The following is a 20423-nucleotide window of genomic DNA, read 5'->3' as shown; positions in this document are numbered from 1 at the left end:
TAAATTAAGTTATAAGAGCTAATGGGACAAGCATAAAGCCAAGAATTTGTAACTAAACAGTCTCTTTGTCATGATTTGGAAGCTGGTGGGCCAAGAAAGCCTGCTACAGATGTATGACCTTGACAGAAGATTTTCAAATTATGACTAGTGAAAGTATTAATTAAAAAGTGTAAAGAGGAAATTTTTGGATAAGATATATATGAATATACAACACATATCTATATATACATATATGTGTGTATATGTATGTATGTGTATACATATATATATATATATAAAATTATAATAGATGTGTTTTGTAACTGGGCATGTTTGTAGGCAACTATAATCTCAGCAGCAGGGAAGCTGGGATAGGAGGGCTTAAGAACAGGAAGAGGCTCTTTAAAAAAAAATTTCTAGCCATATACTGACACCTAGTGGCTACATACATAAGTATGGCCTGGCCTGGCTCGTCCACTGGAAAGAGACTTCACATCTGTATGGATTCCTCTTTTCCAATTTACCAGGCGAATCACGAACAACAATAGAAATGCAGAAGAAAACCAGGCAGTAAAGCTAAAGTATTTTATTAATAATTTATTGTCAGTAAGAAAGGCTGGCTAATGATAGTTTTCAGTAAAAACCTTTACAAGACCATTGCATCACAAATATACAGACACTATAAAAACTGTGTCGTGGTGGTTTTGGTTCTAAACAGGTATGCAGAAGGTCCCCTTTACACTTTCCAATAATGAAAAATGTTTATAATCCTAATACAGCAACCCATTTAAGACATGTCCAGTAACAGGTCTTCCTCACCTTATATGTACAGCTAGAAATAAATGACCGGACCGAGATGTGTTGATGAGATGCCACACATCAGTAGGAAGGAACAGAGTGAAACCCTGGTTACATTAGAAAAATCAGGATGCTAGGTGACGGACGACGCTAACACCACCCAGATCTAGAGGAAAACAAATGCACAAGGCATCCTGAAAACGTAGTTAAAACTATGACAAAAAAAAAAAAAATCAAATCTGTACATAAAATTTACACACACAAAAAAAGCGAAATTAAAATAATCGAATCTATATAAATACATGGATCATGCTAACAGGGTGACAGGACTGATTTCTGTTTCATTATTTTAACAGAGACACATCTAAATACGAAAAAGATGCTCAGAAATGGCACAGGCGATGAAAACCCTATCGATGACAGTCAACCGGTCAGGACACTGGAAATGGCTAACATGTCAAGAGGTGTGTGGTTCCGTGCAGCCATGCCCGCTGCAGCTCGCTGAGAAGCCCGTCAGACCGCGGCAGAGAACCATGCGGAGATCACTGATACCGTCTCTAGGTTCGTTAAAAGTCCAGGCACTTTGGGGAGGAGTCTGAGCGTCACACTTGTGTGTGCTGTTGGGCGTCGAGCGGAGGGATTGTCACCTCGTCAAAGTGGCCCTCGTCCCCGCTCTCGTAGTCACTCATCATGACCTCAGACTCCACTTCACAGCACGCTGACACGTCAGAGCAGGAAGCTGTGGAGGGGTACACAGACATGGGCATGTTTTCTATGGTGGGGGCTTCCAAGTTTCTTGGATACCCCGGAGGGTAGGGGGCAAAGGGTTCTCTACGCGGACTGTTCTCCCCAGGGCCTTGTTTCTGAGGTTCAGACATATCGACAGGGTAGAAACTGGGCAGGTATTGATTCAGGTTGAACCTCTGCCGACCTCGGGAGGACGATCCTAAGCTCCCTGCAGCAGGCATGTCTCTGGGAGGGTGTATGGACTCGAACTGGTCGCTGAATTCTGGAGGCAATGGTGGCAGTTCATCAGGCGCGGGGAAGTCCTCTGGTGGGGGTGGAAAGTCACTTTCAATGTCATAGCCTCCAGGGTAATAGTCAGTATCAATGGCATTGGGATCTGCCGAGTAGAGGGGGGTGTGCTCATCAATAACCTCGTAATTGGGGAACTCTTGGATATCCGGCAGGGGAACACTCGGCATCCAGTCTGATGTATCCCAGTGGTACCCTGGGTAGAAAAGAAAAAGAGATTTTCAGTTTGTTTCTTTCAGCTTCTGTGCCCTGGGGAAAGAGCTCAGTGTATCGTAGGCAAGACACAGAGGTGTTCGTGCATTCGCTCCATTCCAAGCGCATGGCTCTGCAAACCCTTTGCCTTGAAGACACAGCCCAGCCCCAACATCCGGACCCTCTTCCCGGAATGGTTTAGTCCACATCTGACATTCAAGGCAACAGAGTTCCAACAGAAGCAGCTCTATCATTTAAGACACATGCATTTCTACAACCGATCCCAACCACTCTTCAGCTTCCCTCCTGTCATGGCTGGCCCTGCTCGATATGAAGGTAGTATAGGAAGTTAGTAAGAAGCATTTGAAGCCAAGGTCTCTCTCTAGTAGGGGAAATTTCAAATATTACTGGGCTCTGTGTTGCCTGTCATCCCAAAAATACTAATTAAGGCAAACCTAAAAATAATATAAATAGCCTTTTAAAACTCAGTAGTAAAGGTAACAGTAATAGTTTTATTTTTAAAGGTAACAGTAATAGTTTTATTTTTAGTAACCATGATGAGCTATTTTAGTAGAGGCTATATCCCTAAATCAAACAAAATAAAACCAAGTAAGAGTTAAAATAACAGTTTGCAACAGGCTATACCAATAAATCTTGGTTATATTTAAAAGGACCAAGGGTCTTTCTGGACAGTATGAAAATACCTTAAAAAAAAAAAAAAAGAAAAGAAAACCAAGTCCTAACTTAAGGGTAGGTGTTTTTCTTTTACTCTTTTTAGGGTTTAAAAAATCTTCGAGAGCTGAGAGAAGGTTAGACGACCCATCCATCTTACACGGCAGTGCCCAACCATGGCCCTAAATACTGCTGTAGCACCAAGCACCCCAGTGAAGCAAGTCGGCATCGGGTCAGTATTTCCCGAAGGTTTTTAGTGATCACCAATGCACAGCTGGCATGCATAAGTCACCTCTTGGTTTGCTGAGGTCAGGAGCAGCCAAAGATTCTTTTGGTGGCAGAGTAGAAAGAAAAGAAAACATCGATAATTAAAACAGATAGATGGCGGAAATGGCAACACAGATCATAAGCACATGGTATGATATAACGTGTTTATAAAGACCCAGCCAGCCAGACACACTGTCTTTACCTCATGCTCTCTAGTGAGTGCGAATGAGAAACTCATGTTGCCCAAACCCAATGGGTCGTGGAAACGAAAAAAGACAAGCAAGGGTACACTAGAAACTTTGCTATGAACCCTGGAAGCGGAATTTTCCTGGGAAAATGATAAGCTGCAGGCACCAGTGCAATGTATTGATACTGTTTGATTGGGTGCTAAAGTGATAATCTAAAAACACATGGCGCCTCACAGTGTGCACATACGTGCTTCCAAAGTCCAAGTTCAGAGAAACTGATGTTATATGCTCAGAACCAACCGGACGCCGGCCACCTCCCAAGACCCTATGCACCTCTCAATGTGATTTTATATTTATACTGCCAACCTTTTCCTTCATTAGCTGCATTTATTGCTTGGCTCCTTCCCACCAAATCTGTAGCTCCTGTCTCTGTCCCATTGATTGCACGACCCACAGAACTCTGGCCCCAAGTCCACAGAAGCAGGTAGAAAATCTCAAGACCATGGAATGTTTAGCCTAGGGAAGCTTTAGATTGATTTCCTCTATGAAATGAGGTGAAAACCTTACAGATTATGGTAGAATTAAGACAATGTGGGTCAAACAGGGCCCTTTAGGTAAGCTCGTCATCATCACTGTGAGAACAGTCATCATGGCAGAATTGTAGCTGCCTGCTCTACGCAGGACTAATGCTCTCTGTGCAGTGCATAGTGTTCCTAACGCTCTCTGGGCACTGCACAGTGTCCCTAACTCTCTCTGTGTACTCCACAGTGTCCCTAACGCTCTCTGTGCACTGCACAGTGTCCTTGAAAACCCAGACAGTGGACTAATTTTAGCAAGTTAGTAGCTGATTAACCTCTCTGGTAGAGTGTAAACAAAAGCAGAAAAGACAGAGGTTTCAAAAATATGAATAAAGTGGGCATTCAGGAACAGCATCTATGGAGTTGTTTGCTATAATGTAGTACGTTTCTCTGTAGGTGAGGACTGGCAGCCTTTGTTATAGAGGCACTTGAGAACCCTTTACACTTATATGAGTTTTCAACTTTAAATTCACTTTAGATAAGAAAAACAGTAGAAATTACATGGAAGAGACTGCTTAAATTCTTTAAAGACTTCTGCTTCTTTAAACTATAAATATTTAACGTATTGGAATGTCATCATGTTTCAACTAAAATTGGGTAGACAAAATACAGATAATGTCCTGACTTACAAAGTGAAAACACAGTACTTTTAAGGGAGATTCAGTTCCCTTAGTAACTGTAACCTTTGACATGAAACACTGGCCCTGCTCCTCTCTCTCCAAATCCAGTAGGAAACCTGCACCTGCAGCTGTGGTCTTGTGGAAGAATCTGTGTGTTCACTGCTAGAGATGCTTGATTATTGCATGTCTTTTTCTGTGTGTGTGTGTGTGTGTGTGTGTGTGTGTGTGTGTGTGTGAGTGAGTATGTGCGCAACTGCAGGCTCTTCATGGTCTATGCAAGCATTTTCCAAGGGATGATTTCTACATCAGGATATTTCTAGACCCAAGCCAACTGTAAACTGATTAAAAATGAAAGTTCTCGGGCCCAACACGGACCTACGCAGTCTGAGCGTAACTGGAACTAGCCTCCATGTTTTCAGCAGCCGTCCACAATACTTAAAAAAAACAAGTAACGAAAAGACATGCAAATGTTTTCATACGCACTCACACTGTGAACACACATTTCCCCCAAACGAAAGTCACCAAACCTCCCCAAAATATGAACTACTTTAATAACAGGACAATAGGCAGAAACACGTCACCCCACTGACAGTCACCTGGAAACACAAACACAAAACACGAGCACTTATACCTTCTTTATTCACCATGTCAACGACAGGGTTGACAAGGTGTATTACAGTCACTATGGAAGCTTGTAGAAAGGCACAAAAAGAGCAATTAGGAAAATCCTTATTTAGTAGAAAACAGTGCGATAAATAAAATTTCTTAATTTAATGCAATTTATCCCTTAATTTAAAAATGTACAATGCTTTGATACCATTAGGCAATTATGCACGACCCCTGCACGCCCCCACTAGTTACGGGTCTCAGGACATTTCTCATCAGCTGTATACAGGCTAGTTACTATCAATCAAGTGCATGAATCAGCTATGTTTTAGTGGATTTAGAGGAAAAGCTTCGGCTAAGTATGTCCTACAGTTATAATTATGGGTTATATCAGGGAAGAAAACAATTCAGATCTACATCTCCTGAACAAACGATTACACGTTCAAAAATATTCTTATTGCCTGAGAATAAGGAAATCTAGGGAGATACATGTGCAACAAAAATCTAACATAACTACAACATAAACTGGTTGCGTCCCTTTTGCTTAGAATGCATTTCTCGTCTCACAGATACTATACAGACATCTTCTGCATTTGTGTAAGATTAGCTTAAAGTACCAACGTCAGCATAAATGTGCATGTAAACAGTTGGTACGTTCTAATCCCGGGATCTAATGACTGTTTTACCTAATACATGAAAAACAAACAAACAAAACCGTCCTGCTGTCATCAAGGCTCATATGAAGAGGAGGCGGAAGTTTCCCGAATTAGCTGGGTGGGCTGAGTGGACTGGACAGGCTTGTAAAAGGGAAGCCATCCCAGCTGTGGGTGCAGCTTGGCATTTTTACTACAGGTACTGAATGGGGAGCAAAGTGAACGGTGAAAGCTAGGAGCCTGAATTAGCAAGAAGGTGAACAACTGCTAGGCACTGGAGAACAAGGGAGCTGAGAGCTTGCAGAGATGCAGCTCCACTGACACCTGCCTCCAGCCCCGAGACAGTGGACTCGTATACTACAGAACCACACAAGAACTACTTGTGATCTCTTGGGCTGCTAAGCATACGCTAACTACTTCCGTGGTGGAGGAAACTATTGACGAAGCGTCAAGTGCACACTCGGCACAGACTTGAACTTTGTGGCTGACAATGAACGCCACGATCAAATCACCAACGGTCCTGTGCAGACCCTCCCCACACTGCTTCACCTAAAAACTTTTATAACTAACCTGGCAGTGACTTTGCAAAAGCATCTGAATATTGTTAAGAGTGAGGTTTAAAAGGAAAAAGAAAGAAAATACTGACAATTCTCAAAAGTATTATTTTTGAATGGCGTTTAGGGGCCAAAGTCTAAATCATGTAAGTTGGCAGTACAAACTTTTGAAAACTGAAACTAATGGGAGAAATAATCCTGTTTTGTTCTTATTGGTTTAATAACCAACAATACATCTATATTCTCCACTCAGGAGTAAACAAGCATATGCTTTAAATGCTAAATCATGCTTGAAATCTTCAGGAAATAGAATACATTCACCTTTAACGAGGGCGTTGCAAAGTTCTATAGACAAGCAGACCCAGGGACCCAGAGATGCGATTCACTATAAATTATACTGCTCTGATGACGGACTATTGTTATTTTGGACTATGTTATGTTATTTTGAAACTGATAGTTATTAGCAAATCTCTTCTTTACAATGTTAACATATCCTTAATATGTAAACACATTGCATAAATTAAAATTGAGCATACAATTCTGAGATTCAATCTTTTCCAGGAGACAATCACTATCACAGTACTGATCATTTCCTGTACGTGTGCTGATACAGTGAGGCTGTCTACGTCAGTACGATGCATCCTGGGAAAACCAGACAAACACAGCTGGTGTCCTAAATCCCACTGCAAGCCTTCTTCATTAGAAATATAATCCAACTTACTAGCCATCTCTTACACTCTGCTCTCAGTCAGTGTGCTCTGATCCAAATGGGAGCTGGGGCAGCAGTGGGGTGGGGAGGAGACAAATAAAACCTTGTAATACCAAAGGTGTGATGGAAAGTGAACATTTCAGACTTCTACACATCAGAGGGTGCACAGACGAGTGTGTGCATTGCAAGGTCAGAAACAAACAAAAACAACAAACAAACAAACAAAAAAAATCAAAGCTTTCGTAACACTTACTGCTATGCACAAAAAAGTACAAATAACACAAGAACAGCCAAACCGTTGAAATTAACTATTTTTTTCTTTCCTATTGTTCTAGTTAAAATAGCATTTCAGTAAGAACACTGTTTTGTTTTGCAATGCTAGTGACTGAACCCAGGCCCCTGTCTACGCTAGGCAAGTACCCTATGACTGAAGTATCTTTCAATATTTTCCCTGGCACAAGTTCACGTAAGCACTTATACCGTAGTATACATTTACGCCAAGGGAAACGGGACATTTTTCCTACTTAATCAGGGAACCCGGTCCACCTACATCACTACAGAACGCCATGAACATGAACGGCATTTTCCAAGTGGCCACAGCACATCACCCCGACACTCACCATTGTCGTCACAGGACTCTGACTGAAAGGAGCTAAGGGACTGCACCTCGGACAGGCTCTCCCGGGCACTGTAGGGCTGGGAGGGCTTTTCCTCCAGGGGCTTCTTGGAAAGACAAGGATCGAGATCCACCACTTTGGCTGAAAGGAAGGCAGGGCAGGTGAGCAGTGAGTTCCCTCGGGTTCATAGTCTATAAGCAAGTACCCAGCCGAGCTTAGTGCCTGAGCTACGGAACGGAGGTGAGAGAGCTAAGGAAGCATCCCAGAGACGAAACAATAAAGAGGCCTACAGATATTCTCAAAAGACTCAACAAATTAGAATTTCTCCATAAAGAAGCCTGTGAAGAGGTGTTGAACCAAAATTCATCCTAAAATAGCATCTATAGCTGGCTTTTTCTAAAGCTTCAGGTATGTGCTAAGCCACTATGACAAACACCACTCATAGGAAACTCAACTACCTCGTCTGGCTGTAATAAAAAATTAATTAGCGTAGGAATGACACATTATATAATAATTATAAATATAGTAAGTATATAAGTGAACAAATAATTAACTAAAAGCTATTAATAAAAACTAATTAGCATAGCCTACCCATTACTTCTTGTTATAATCAAACACCCCAAATCATAGTTGAGAATGTGTACTGTTTACAAAAGTGAAATGATCCTTCCAGAATATCACTTAGAGCGCGATTAGATCTAATTTACTAAGAAAACTCCAAGCTCCCAGGCCCAGCTAGGAATGGGAATATCCAATTGAGTTTTCGTCACCATTTCAGGTTGGAAAGCATTACCGCCAGCCCCATAAATACAGCTGAGCCAGCCGCCTCAGAGCCATCCCAGTGGCCCTGGAGAGGTGGAAAACGTGTTCTTACCGTCATAATCAAAGTCCCAGCTAGGCTTCTGTATGGAGTCACTGTCCGATGGGGAGTTGGAAGGTGGTGGTGGGGGCAAGTTTGGAGCTACACTGCACACGGCCACAGCTTTCCTGTGTCCGTGCATAGACTCGGGGTTGAAAGTACTGAATTCTGGATGCTCTGGGATGGCGGAGCCTTCGAAAGAATTGCGGTCAAGATTGTTTCTAGAGTCACTTGGAATGCTCGGAGTGTAGGAGATGGGGCGGACAGGCACCTGGGGTGGTATGTCGGAGTAAATATTCTTGTTCAGCTTGGAATCGAAATAAGGTCTCTGTAAGAAAGCTGTGGTCGGCCCCAAACGTTTGTCTTCCGGTTCGGCCTGGGGTTTCTTTTTCCGACTGATCATCTTCCGGCAGAGGACGAACACCACCACCAGCAGGAAAATCCCGGCTATAAACACGATAATTCCTATCCCTTCAGCCAGGCCAATGTTCCAGGGCGTGGACACGTACAGGTTGGGAGTGGCGTCTTCACAGTGCTTCCCTCTGTACTCCTGGCTGCAGTTACACTGATAGGAGCCGTAGGTGTTCTCGCAAAGGGCGCCGTTCCGACAGGGGTTCCCAGCACATTCATCGATGTCACTCTGACATCTGCCAGGGAGAAGAGTGAGAGATCGCTGTAACAGATAGCAGACCACGCCAGTCCCATCATCCGTCAGGATGAACCCGCAGTAACACAACACCCCCTCCTTCAGAAGAGATGCCAAAACAAAGTGGATGGTAAAACAATCAGAAAACAACAAAAATAGAAAGTAGAGCAAAGGCCGGGCCTTTTGTAGAATACTTAGTCATTCGCTCATACACTGCATGGATACTTGAGGGGTAACCATACCAAGCAATGCCTACCTACATTTCTCCAGAGTTAACAGATTACTAAATCAATTCAACGGGCTAAAACCTCAGCTGTTTCAAGGTCTGACAGTCAGCCCTACCATTCAGAAATGGGACGATGAGGTGCACTGTCATAAGGAGTGTGTGCTGCAAACTGTTCTTGTGGGCCAGAGGGAATTCAGTGGAAACGGTCCTGTCTGGGACTGCGAGAGCGCCGTGGGACCTCGGAAAGGGCTAGAACACACACTTCCCATTTTAAAATGTTACGTCTTCCAGAATTGTCTTTCTGGGCATGTCACCCTCACGGAACAGACCACAAAGCGTCCCTTCTGCTTTTCTAAACTGGGACGTGCAGGATTGCGGTGCGCCTCTACTCCTCACGCCTAGGCGGCTTTCTCACTTGGGAGAAAAAAAAAAAACTATTGGAAAATCATGAGCAGCTAGAATAAAAACTCTGAATACTGGCATATTTTTGTCAAATATAGAGGAATATTTATTGATCACGGTTGGGGAAAAAAAATCAGCAAATGAACTGGGGCTGCATAACTAGAGGCAAAATTCAGGACGCGAATGTCTGCAGGACAGTGATAGAGAATCACTCCAGGCAGGCCATGCACTCATAGCTTAACGAGGCAGAAGGACACTTATCTCAATCTTCTGTGCTAGGCACGTAAAATTACGTGTCCTCAGGAGCTCTCCACTGTTGCTGAGACACGGTCTTACTACACAACCCTGGCTAACCCAGAACTCACTACTTAGACCACAGGGATTCACCTGCTTCTGTCTACTGAGTGCTGGGATTAAACAGTATGCCACCATGCCCGACTCCACTAACTTTTAAAAAGAGAATTGACAAAAGACTTGCCAAATACAAAGCTGCATCTGAGAGTAGAGGTTCTTGTACATTTTTCCCTAAGATATATAGGTGCATAGTCTTTCGTGAACTCTAAATGTCTAAACATCTAAGTCAGAACCCCTCTTAGGCGTCTACTGGGGTTACAAAGGAAAAACCAAAAAGGTTTAGATGCTGGATCAATGCTGGTAACAAAACACTGGGAGAAACAGTCATAAGTTTCTCTATCTAGGATACACGGCACCGTGTCACGGGTACCTGCTTAAGAAAACACAATAAACGCAACCAGGTAACCAGTGCACAAGCATTTGCTCCCTGCCAAAGACCCACAGACCTATAAATACCAGCACCACAGGACAGAAGCAGGGTTTTCCAACTGTATATTAATCTTTTTGATACTTCCTTTGGTCTAGAAGTCCTAAGACCAATGAAGACCACACATTCTGAAGAGAGGCATGTAAGTGGCTGAAGTGTTAATAATGGTCAGTACCCCGCGGAAAGGGACAGCCGGTATGAAGCTCGAAAGAAACCATTTACCTTTCTCCCCTAAAGCCCGAGTCACACTGACAGACAGCACCATCCAAACTGTCAAAACATGTTCCACCATTTTTACAGGGCTCATCTTTGCAGTAGGGACTAAGCTGACATCTAAATCAGGAAGAAAAAGAAAACATACAAAACACCCTCATGAGTTCAGCGCAAATAAAAGACACCAAACAGAAAGCATCAGCAAGTGAAGAACGCAGTGACTTCTCTGCAGAATCCCATGCTCTAAGTATTCGACCTTACAATTTGTTAAGAAAGACAAACCTACCTCTGGCCGGTGTACAGCCCCCGACACTGACAAACGAAGCCTCCGTTGTCCACTATGCAGGTGCCACCGTAGAGGCAGGGGTTGGAAGAGCACGGGTTAATGCTCACCTCACAGTACACCCCTACGTACAAGGCGCTGCACTTGCAGTAATAACCTACGCAGCGGGGAAAGAACGAAAACACCAGTTACTCGATGACCAGGAAAGGTTTCATGTGCTTTTACCTTTGCGTTAAGTGAAGACACAGCCCCCCAAGATCTATGAAAGGCAGTAAAATATCCGTTTTCTCTGGGTGAAGAGCTATCCATATGGGGAGCCGTCTTCCTAATGCCATGGGCTGCGTATCTCTCATCCAAGATTCCGGGATGGGAAAGGACACAGACTTTAGAGGTTTTTACATTCAGGAATATTTTTTATAGATTTTACTGGTGGAACATTTCCAAACTGGAAATCTGATACCCCCCAAATGCCCCAAACCCTGGAAATTTGAATAACATACTGGCAGCCAGAAAGTTCTGGATTTTGTAGCATTTTAGATTTTGGATTTTAAAATGTAACACATTCATCTTGGATAAGCTCAACAGAGACGTGATAAAATATTCATGACTATATTTAATTAATGATAATTGCACAAGGCTAATGGGTCAAATGCATTTAGCCCTGGTGAACACACACACAAGCGATACCATTCAATGATGTGTTAATACCCACAAGTATTATTTCCAATGATATGCCTTTAGGGAACACGGCAAGACAGTATCTCTCTGTTCCCTTAAAGGCTAGACACGGCTCTAATTTATCTTTGGCCATGGACACTGCTGCAGGAAGAAAAAGAACATGGTAAACAAACACCGGCCCCTCAGACTGGCCCAAAGTTACAACACATGCTGCTTAGTTCTGACTGCACTATCTGTGGTGAACACAAGAAGTGACGTCATCAAGTAAAAGGAGGCACACCAATGCTACCTGGGAAAACTGCATCCGGGTGACCATAGCAGTATGAAGCCTACCTCCAGTAGGTGAGGGGTTGCACACGCCTCCATTCTGGCAAGGGTTGCTGGAGCAGTCTTCTGTGGCTGACAATAAGCACCCGTGAGATAAATCCACCCATTCTTCGATGTGTGCGTAGGCTCTTGGCTTGTTATTCAAAGGCAGCTCCTGCCCATTTAAATAAATAGAGTCCATGCAGCCCCTGAAACCATTGGCGATTTGGGAGCTTCTTCCATGCTTTGTTCCTTGCTGGCGGAGGTGGCCGCCAAAAAACACATAGTTATCCAGGTTCAGGGTTTTCAGGGCCCCTGGGGCAGTGCCCGAGGCAGTGTGGACTTCGTCTAGAACCAATTTAGCATAGTTTCCCTCCACTTCAAGGGACACTGCGTGCCACTGCCCGTCGTTGACTTGAATGCTTTGAACGGAGACAATCCCAGGGCCACTTCCACAGTCAAATTTGTACTGCAGTCTTCCAGCGTGGATCTACAACAGAATAAATACCGTTCACACCAATCACATACTGTCTTCAACGGCAGTCCGTGAAGGAACCCTTCTACAGGAAGGGTATGATTAGCAAACGAGGGGAGAAGCAAGGCAAACTTGTGACTGGGAGCTAAAGAGCACAAACTCATTTATCTATTTATACAAATGACATAAATGGATCGTCTGGGGGCTCCCAAAAGCCAATCACACATCCAAAAATAACATGGAAGTGATTAATAATTAACAGTTGAACACATGCAGCCTACATATACACACAAAATACCATATAGGATCTCTCTATACACTATGGTAATATTAGGAAGATGTAAGGGACAGACTTGAGTGTTGGTTGTCACGTGTCTAAAAAAACGTTTGTTAAAGAACATCAGAAGTAAATTTCTTTGCTGCTGAGTGGCAGAAAGAACTTTTGATCCACCCAAGTGTCAAAAATTATTCAGGCCACAAATCCCTGAGACATGGAATAAGCCCATCTTTCTTTCTCCGTTTTCAATGGGACAGTCAGAACGTAAAATAGATTTTACATTCATAGTCTTGCACAACCTGAGGAGGAAGGATGTATGAACACACACCTCCAGGATACTGTAGTCGGTTCCCCGAGCATACATCACCACTGCATGGGAAGAGTAGGTTCTTAGCTGCATGGTCAGTTTCATCTCCAATTTGTTTTCATTTTCCATCAGACGGTATTTTACAAAGCTGTTTCCAGTAAAGGTTATCGATGAACTCCCTAAGGATTGCCGAAGAACAATTCTATCAGCACCGAACTTTAGCACATTATTAAAAGCATGATACCTCTCTTTCCCCAGAGGCTGGCTTTTGTTTTTTTAAACTTAAGATTATAGCAATGGGAAGCATCTATTGGCTTTACTAGACAGCACAGCACAACTGACTTTCCACGTGGAGAATGACAGCACTCTATCACAGAGAAATAAGTTCTAAAATAATAACAGAACTAAATAGAAAACTGTCCTATGGAAGTTATTAGGAGGCAATTTCAGAAAATAGTGATGTAGCCGCGAGGTGATTTGGCAAAACCTGTCAAGCAAAACACACAACAATCCCCATTTCAAGGAAGATGAAAATCGTATCAGCCTCCAGAAATGAAAATTAAGTTATGCAGAACTGACTAAACAAAAATTCAACTTCAAAATGACAAAAGGCACATTTAACGAAACAAAGACCAATATCAAGAAGGGAGGGTAAACTGCAATAGGAAGCATGCTAATATTCATAATTCATAAAGAGTTTAGACATTAAGAAACAGACAGCCCAAGAGGTAAGCCACACGACAGGAAAGGCTAACACCAACTAATTATCAGTGATTCCTTCCTTCAGCAGCAAGAGAAGTTAGACACTTAAGTAAGTATTTTAGGCCCACTAAGGAGGAAATATGGCTTTTAATCGAAAGCTTTAAATATAGATAAGTAGATGAGAACTTCACGGATGGCTAGAAAAAAAATGGGAATTATTAGTTCAATTTTTTTCAAAACTAACAGTATACCTAAATTTTTTTAAAAAATATATTTAATTTTTGACAGTGGATTTTAGTTTTAGAACATGATGAAACAGAGCAGGGAAAGCCCCAGTATGGACAAATGAACTTCAGAAGATTTTTAGGAGGAAAGACAGATTACAGCCTCCATCCAGAGAGAATGGTGACCTGACCCAGCTATTAAAACAAGTGAGGCTGGGCGTTGGTGGCGCACGCCTTTAATCCCAGCACTCGGGAGGCAGAGGCAGGTGGATCTCTGTGAGTTCGAGACCAGCCTGGTCTACAGAGCTAGTTCCAGGACAGGCTCCAAAACCACAGAGAAACCCTGTCTCAAAAAACCTAAAAAAAAAACAAAAAAAAACAAAAAACAAGTGAGGATTACATATAACGGGATGGGAACATGGCCTTAGAGAGCTAGGCAGGGGAATAAAGTAAGAAGTTGAGGGCTGTGGTAGAAATCAGGATTGGAGAGAGAGCAAAAAGGAAAAACGAAGCTCTGAAGATGTTTACGGCCACCGAGAAGGGCTCAGCGCCAAGCGCTAGCCCAGGGTTCTAGTCTCCGTTCACCTCTGCACTTAGCTTGCTGCGATAAACGGGAGAACAAACACGGAAACGTTCTAAGTGACAATGGTTTGAAATGAACGCACACCTGGTCACGGGAGCGCTCACCTGGACATTTACCATGCCCGCCCCCGGGACACACGCAGCTGTACTTCTCCTCCCTGGGGTCAGGGACACATTCGGAGCCTGCAGGACACGGGTTTTCTTCACACCCATGGTGGACAGGCGGGCATTTCCCATCTTTGTTTAGAAAAACAGGAGGAAGAAACGTGAGAACACAGGAATAAATTAAAAGCAGCAGCAGCTCATTACTGATCTCTTTATTTATTGTCGTGGCCCTGGAGGGCTGAACCTCCAGCCTCCTGTCTGCTAGACCAGCACTCTCCCACCGGCTTACCTGGCTTACATTTATCTCCAGCCCTTTTCTCAGTTTGGAGACAAGATATCATTGCGTGGCCCAGGCTAACCTGGACTGATTATTTAGCCTAGGGTGGCTTGGAACTTAAAAATTCTTCCAAGTACAAGTAGCTGGGGTCATAGGACCGGGATTACCAGGTCCGGCCATGAAACACTCTTCTTCTATTTTTTTTTTTAATTAATTTAATTTTATTTATCATGTGTATAGACGTTGTGTGATATTTTGTTTGTGCTCTGATAAATAAAGCTTGCCGGGAGATCAGAGGGTTAACTAGCCACTAGTTAACCATAGAAGCTGGGCAGTGGTGGCACACACCTTTAATCCCAGTATGCCCTTATTCCTGATATCTGACTCCTGGTTTTCACTGATTATGACTAATTAGATTTATGCTTCATATGGACGCTTCGCCTGCATGTATATTTGGGCACCTGGTCCCCATGGAGACCAGAAGAGGGCATCCCCGGAACAGGAGTTTTACAGGTTGGGTGACGATGTGGGTCACCAGGTGCTGGAGATCAAACCTGAGTCCTCTGAGCCATCTCTCCAGTGCCCCCGAGAGAGAACATTCTGTAACCCTCAGTTTCACTCACATGCGTGCTCTTACCTTTGCAGAGACACACAGCTGTTCTGTGGTGTCGGGGGGTCACAAAACTCAGCCTGGCCGTGCTATGTGTCGACATGATGTTTTCATCCACAGACACCTTCTCATCACAGAACTTCCACGGGCAGTCCAGCCCTGCGCACAGCTTCTGGAACACGTCCAGTATCCTCACACCAATGATCTCCTCGACGTCGGTCACAGAAGAATTAATCTTGTGCAGAAGCTGTCTTGTTGAAACCTGAGTGCTACCTGACTTCTCGACAAAGAGTAATATGTCCAGATGCGAGTGTGGGTCGGAGGGCTGCAGGCTAACTATCTGGATGTCATTCTTCCTAACACCCAGGATGTTCCGCAAAGCCCGCTGGAAGTTGCGCCAATAGTCGCCGACGAATTCTTCCGGGGTGAGGTTGGCGAAGCGAATGGCAATGGTGTGGTTCAGCATCTCCTGCGTCACTTGCTGGATGTGCACGGTGATGTCGGCCACCGTGGTAAACTTCCCATCTGTCACGCTGACGTTGAGAATGTACTGGCCGATGTCAAGTTTTCGGTGTGCAATCAGCTTGCCCCCCGTGCTGGACACCGAGAACAGGCCGTCCATGTGGGGATCCAGACTGTATGTCAGTGTGTCGTACACGTCCTGGTCAGTTGCGTGGATCTTTCCTATGACCCCGCCTGAATATTCCTCTCCAAAAGCAGTGATGAAAATCTCTAGTGGCAAAATGGCAGGAGGGTGGATGCTTTCCTCAATAACCCTAATGTCAATATGCGTCAGCGAGGAGAGCGGAGGTTTCCCATTATCAGACACCTACAAAAATAGAGGTTGCCTCAGTCCTTGTCACAACTACTTGATAAACATCTAGGTGTTTTGCTTAAGTTCTGCAAACTTATCAACTGTTTATCAACAGGAGCCCACCAAGGAAAGGACAGCTATTTTGTCGCTTACACATACAGACACTAAGTTCCATGCCTGCCTATGAAAAGGTAACCTAAGTGCAACTAGGCCAAAACTGAAAGTGCATTGGGAAAAAAACAAACTATATTCTCTTTTGTTTTCCGTAACACGTAAGGAAAGCTGTTCTCTATGAATCCAAGCGAAACCACGAAGAAAGACTGTGATACCTTAACGTGCAGAAGGTAATGGTCCTTCTCTTTCTTCTTTATGGCCGCAGCCGTCAGGAGGACCCCGTGCTGGTTCACTTCAAATGTGTTATCATCATTTCCACTCACAATAGTAAAGAAGAAGGGTGGGCCATTGTGAGAAGAGTCCTTGTCTGTGACTACCAGCTTCAGGACGCTGACTCCCACTGGCTTGTTCTCCTGCGTGATATCAAACAGAACAAAAGCTGTCCACACGACCAAGTGAATACGGTAAGGGACACGTGAGGCTTTCTGATAAGCATATGGACAATAAAAAAAAAAAAACCTTCCTGCTGATAAATCAAGGAAGAGGAGAGAGAGCTGGAGACATGAAGGACATGGGAGAGGGATGGGGTCTCCAAGGGGTGGGGAGGGTGGACTCATGGGGGGTTAGGGGAGAAGGGAGGGGAAATCAGAGCATTAGAAGATTACGAAAAGTTCTTCCTAGTTAATCCTAGATCAGTGAGAATATCTTTATAAAGAGCAGAGCACGAAACGGATGAAAGTTGACCTGTGTCTTGTAAACGACTCTTCTAGACTAAGGAGGGATCCTCTAATCTCATCTGTTCCAGGTTTTGTAAATCATGGTCTGTGTCAAACGAGAGCCAGTGAAAAGATGGAAGGGGCCACCCCCCCAGCACACCAACCCCCTTACCTGGATGATGACACTGTAGTTGTCTCTGGAGAAGAGAGGTGCGTTGTCATTGACGTCGGACACATCGATGTTGACGGTGGTTGTGTTGACTCGGGGTGGACTGCCGTTATCAGCAGCTTGCACCGTAAGGGTATAACCTGAGATCTGCCCAACGGAAACACAGAACCCCCATTCATTGGCACGGGGCCAATCAACTGGCAATCGCGGACCTCGTCTGCCAAGCTTTTGTCTAGGCAGCGCCCTATGATTAAAAACGAAAACTCCCAACCAGTGCGTGCACTATTTTCTCAACAGAAATAGCTATCAACAAGAAGCAGATTCTCTGATAGTCTCCCATTGGGGTCTTATTCAAATGCTTGGTTTTAGAACTTCTTACAGTCTCCTATTAGAAACAAGGAGACAAGTTATAGAGATGACTAGGGACACTGCTGCCCGAGCCCAGCAGCTCTTACTTTGGTGATACCATCGATGTCACTTGCCCAAGAAGCTAGCTTGTGCTGAGGCAGAAAAGAGACACGTTGCCTCTCACCCTGTGTGCAGATATACGCCAGGCCACCGTCACCTTCAATTTCACACTCGGATTATACCGAGTTGTCTAAATCCCTCAAGGTTATATTTGTGGCCTCTTGTAAAAGATAGCAGGTCAAGTGAGTCAGCTTCCCTGCCAGGGCAGTGCCTGTTATGATAGCTTTAGAGTAAGCGTTGGGAGCAGCCAGGGAGATGGCTAAATCCCAGAGCACCGTTCTGTAGGACATCGACCTAGCGAGGTGTTCAACCGTAACATAATTGAGAACTCCACAGGCCTCCGCCTCTACCATCTCCTAGTGGATACTAATGTGTCAGAAGAGCCTGGTTCTGTAGTTACAATCACTACATTTCAGGCAGGTATGCTGAAAGGGACCTGCAGTTCCAGCCTCAGTGAGTTTGAGGCTAGCCTCAACTATACAGCAAGATCCTGCGCTTAAAAAAGGTCACTTACTCTGCCTAGTATAATTGAATTTTCTATGCTTAACAGTCGTGTTTCACAGACTCTTCAGTAACTCAGGGAAAAAAATCTGAAGAGCTGAAACTTTAATCCACTTCAAGATATTTCTATTTTAATAAGTGATTTCCTAGGATGAGGGTTCCTTTTGGGGACCTCACATTATACCACACAGATACGAACACAACACTTTAGTACTTTGTCGACAGTTTAAATGCCTTTTGCAAGCTTACCGTTTCCCGGTCTAGGGGCTTGGTCACTTTCACTTCTCCTCTGATGGGGTCAATCGTAAATGGACTTCCTTGGTTCCCTTCTATAATTGAGTAGTGGATGTGACTGTTTGAAGGGCCATCAGCATCATCAGCCATAATCTAGGAAATATCACTCTCGTTTAGGAAACAGCTAAGGAAGGGCTGGAAGAAATAACAGTGAGCTGTTTTATGGCCGTTACTCAAAGCCAATAACCGGCTCAACAAGGACCTTCTAAAGATTCAGCGGGAAGACGCGGCCTCACAGGGACTAGGTGAGCACTCTAGCGCCAAGTTATGTCCTCTGGCTGAACAGTTCAACGCGCTACCACATTTAAACAGAACCAGTAGAAGAACTGGAATGATTTTACTGGTTGCTCCTTAAAGATGCAGAAGAGGCAAGAAGCGAGGAAAACCACGCACCGTAATGACCGACTGCTCAAGGGCCGCGTCTTCACTGACCACCGTGGTGTAGGTGTCCTGGCTGAATACTGGGGTGTTATCGTTGATGTCCGTGACGTTGATGTTCACCGTCGCCACGTCACTCAGTGAGGGCGTGCCCCCATCCGTGGCTTCCACGGTCAGGTAATATTCGTGGGAGCTCTCATAATCCAGGTTCTCAATGATGAATATGGCCCCTGTATGGAGAGACAGAATTACTTCCGGCCCTCTGCAATTCCAGGTTGTTCTTATTACAACATTACCACCTTTAAACACACTTAGTTCTCATTTCAAAAGCAAAACAAAAACAAACAAAAACTGTGTATATTTTCTGGTTTAATTAAATAATTAAAATTAGGATTTTTACCCGCCCAATATCCCCATTTATTTCTTTATCTTCCTTCTATTCTGAGTGATGTCTAATTTTCTGTCCCCGTCAATAATGCTATCTCTGCTTTAAATGACTATAAAGTTTTAAAAATGATGGCAGGTCTCATTCCTTCCTGGACGTAGTTTACCACAAACTTCAGTTTAAACACAATTTTTTTAAAAAAAATTCAACTCAGTGCCTTTTGGTTTTTTTCTTATTGTTATTATTTTCATGCATGTCCTTTTTGCAAAGAAGTTTCTGAGGTATCCCCTCTTACAATGATGGGACACAGGGATACATGCTTCTACTAACAGCAGCTAGAAGGCTGCAGCAGGACCAGCCTGGACAACACACCAATATCCTGCTTCCCATAAACAATTGAATAAATAAAATAAAATCCCTTACTGACTTAACAACACTTGAAACACTTCTCCTTGGCTCATCCTGGTCTATCCTACTTAAAAGAATAGTTGATATAAAATTCCTAAGGACATTTATAACAGACATTAAAAATATATTATAGAATGGCGTCATTGGACACCTATGCTTCATCAGAAACAGTCACACACAACAGTCAACTAGGTGCAGTCTGAAAGAGCAAAGTTTTACCATGTCCAGAGAGTTATTAGGTATTTTAGACCACAGGCTAACACAGCTGCACCTCTATTCACAAAGCAGGAGTTAGTAATGCTGACCCCACAAGACTGCTGGCTCGGTGTAATCCAATCTCTGTCAACTAGTGTATGCAGCTGGCATGGTAAAGAAGAACTAACGGATGTCCAGTGTGGGAATTAGGATCTAAGAGGTCAAAAGAATAGTGTGACCTGGGAAGCCACTCCATATGCCTTTGATAATCGCGATAAAATGAGTAGTTACACAAGGTTCATTACCCTAAGCATCCTACCGTGGCAAACCAGGGACACTATACACCATCACTAGACTGGGTGAGAGTCAGCAGCTTTCTACACAGACATGCCAGAAAGAAGTGACTATACAGAATTTGAGTATGGAGCTTCCCAAACCCCTTTTAATCCCAGTCTAAATAACAGAGAGAATACTTGAGTTTTACCTGTTGGGAACACCCAGTAACTAAGGACATGGGACCCATCCCTTAGCATGAAGTGGAGACAGATCCAGCCCTCAGT

The 20423-nt window shown here is 43.8% G+C and overlaps 1 protein-coding gene across 10 annotated transcripts in view; it reads right to left on the bottom strand.

The window, feature by feature from the left end:
• Positions 1-556: 556 nt before the first annotated feature.
• The window catches only part of Fat1 (FAT atypical cadherin 1), a 117035-nt gene continuing 97168 nt past the window's right edge, over positions 557-20423 (bottom strand). For 6 of the 10 annotated variants that reach the window (XM_026786948.1, XM_026786954.1, XM_026786951.1 and 3 more), the window contains 15 exons: positions 18891-19105; positions 18453-18590; positions 17238-17381; positions 16565-16762; positions 15449-16250; positions 14535-14666; positions 12943-13100; positions 11890-12352; positions 10882-11035; positions 10605-10715; positions 8343-8974; positions 7472-7609; positions 4961-5020; positions 2969-3004; positions 557-2008 (listed from right to left, as the gene is read on the bottom strand). In XM_026786948.1, coding sequence (XP_026642749.1) covers positions 1380-2008; positions 2969-3004; positions 4961-5020; positions 7472-7609; positions 8343-8974; positions 10605-10715; positions 10882-11035; positions 11890-12352; positions 12943-13100; positions 14535-14666; positions 15449-16250; positions 16565-16762; positions 17238-17381; positions 18453-18590; positions 18891-19105 — 4010 coding nt within the window. In that variant the 3' untranslated portion in view covers positions 557-1379. Of the gene's footprint in view, positions 2009-2968; positions 3005-4960; positions 5021-6863; positions 6917-7471; positions 7610-8342; positions 8975-10604; positions 10716-10881; positions 11036-11889; positions 12353-12942; positions 13101-14534; positions 14667-15448; positions 16251-16564; positions 16763-17237; positions 17382-18452; positions 18591-18890; positions 19106-20423 lie in introns of all 10 variants that reach the window. The other 4 variants (XM_026786955.1, XM_005362562.3, XR_003378305.1 and 1 more) reach the window with 3 other exon arrangements.

This window comes from Microtus ochrogaster, linkage group LG7_11 (assembly GCF_000317375.1).
Source record: "Microtus ochrogaster isolate Prairie Vole_2 linkage group LG7_11, MicOch1.0, whole genome shotgun sequence".
Classification (NCBI taxonomy): domain Eukaryota; kingdom Metazoa; phylum Chordata; class Mammalia; order Rodentia; family Cricetidae; genus Microtus; species Microtus ochrogaster.
This window is presented reverse-complemented; position numbering and strand designations above follow the sequence as displayed.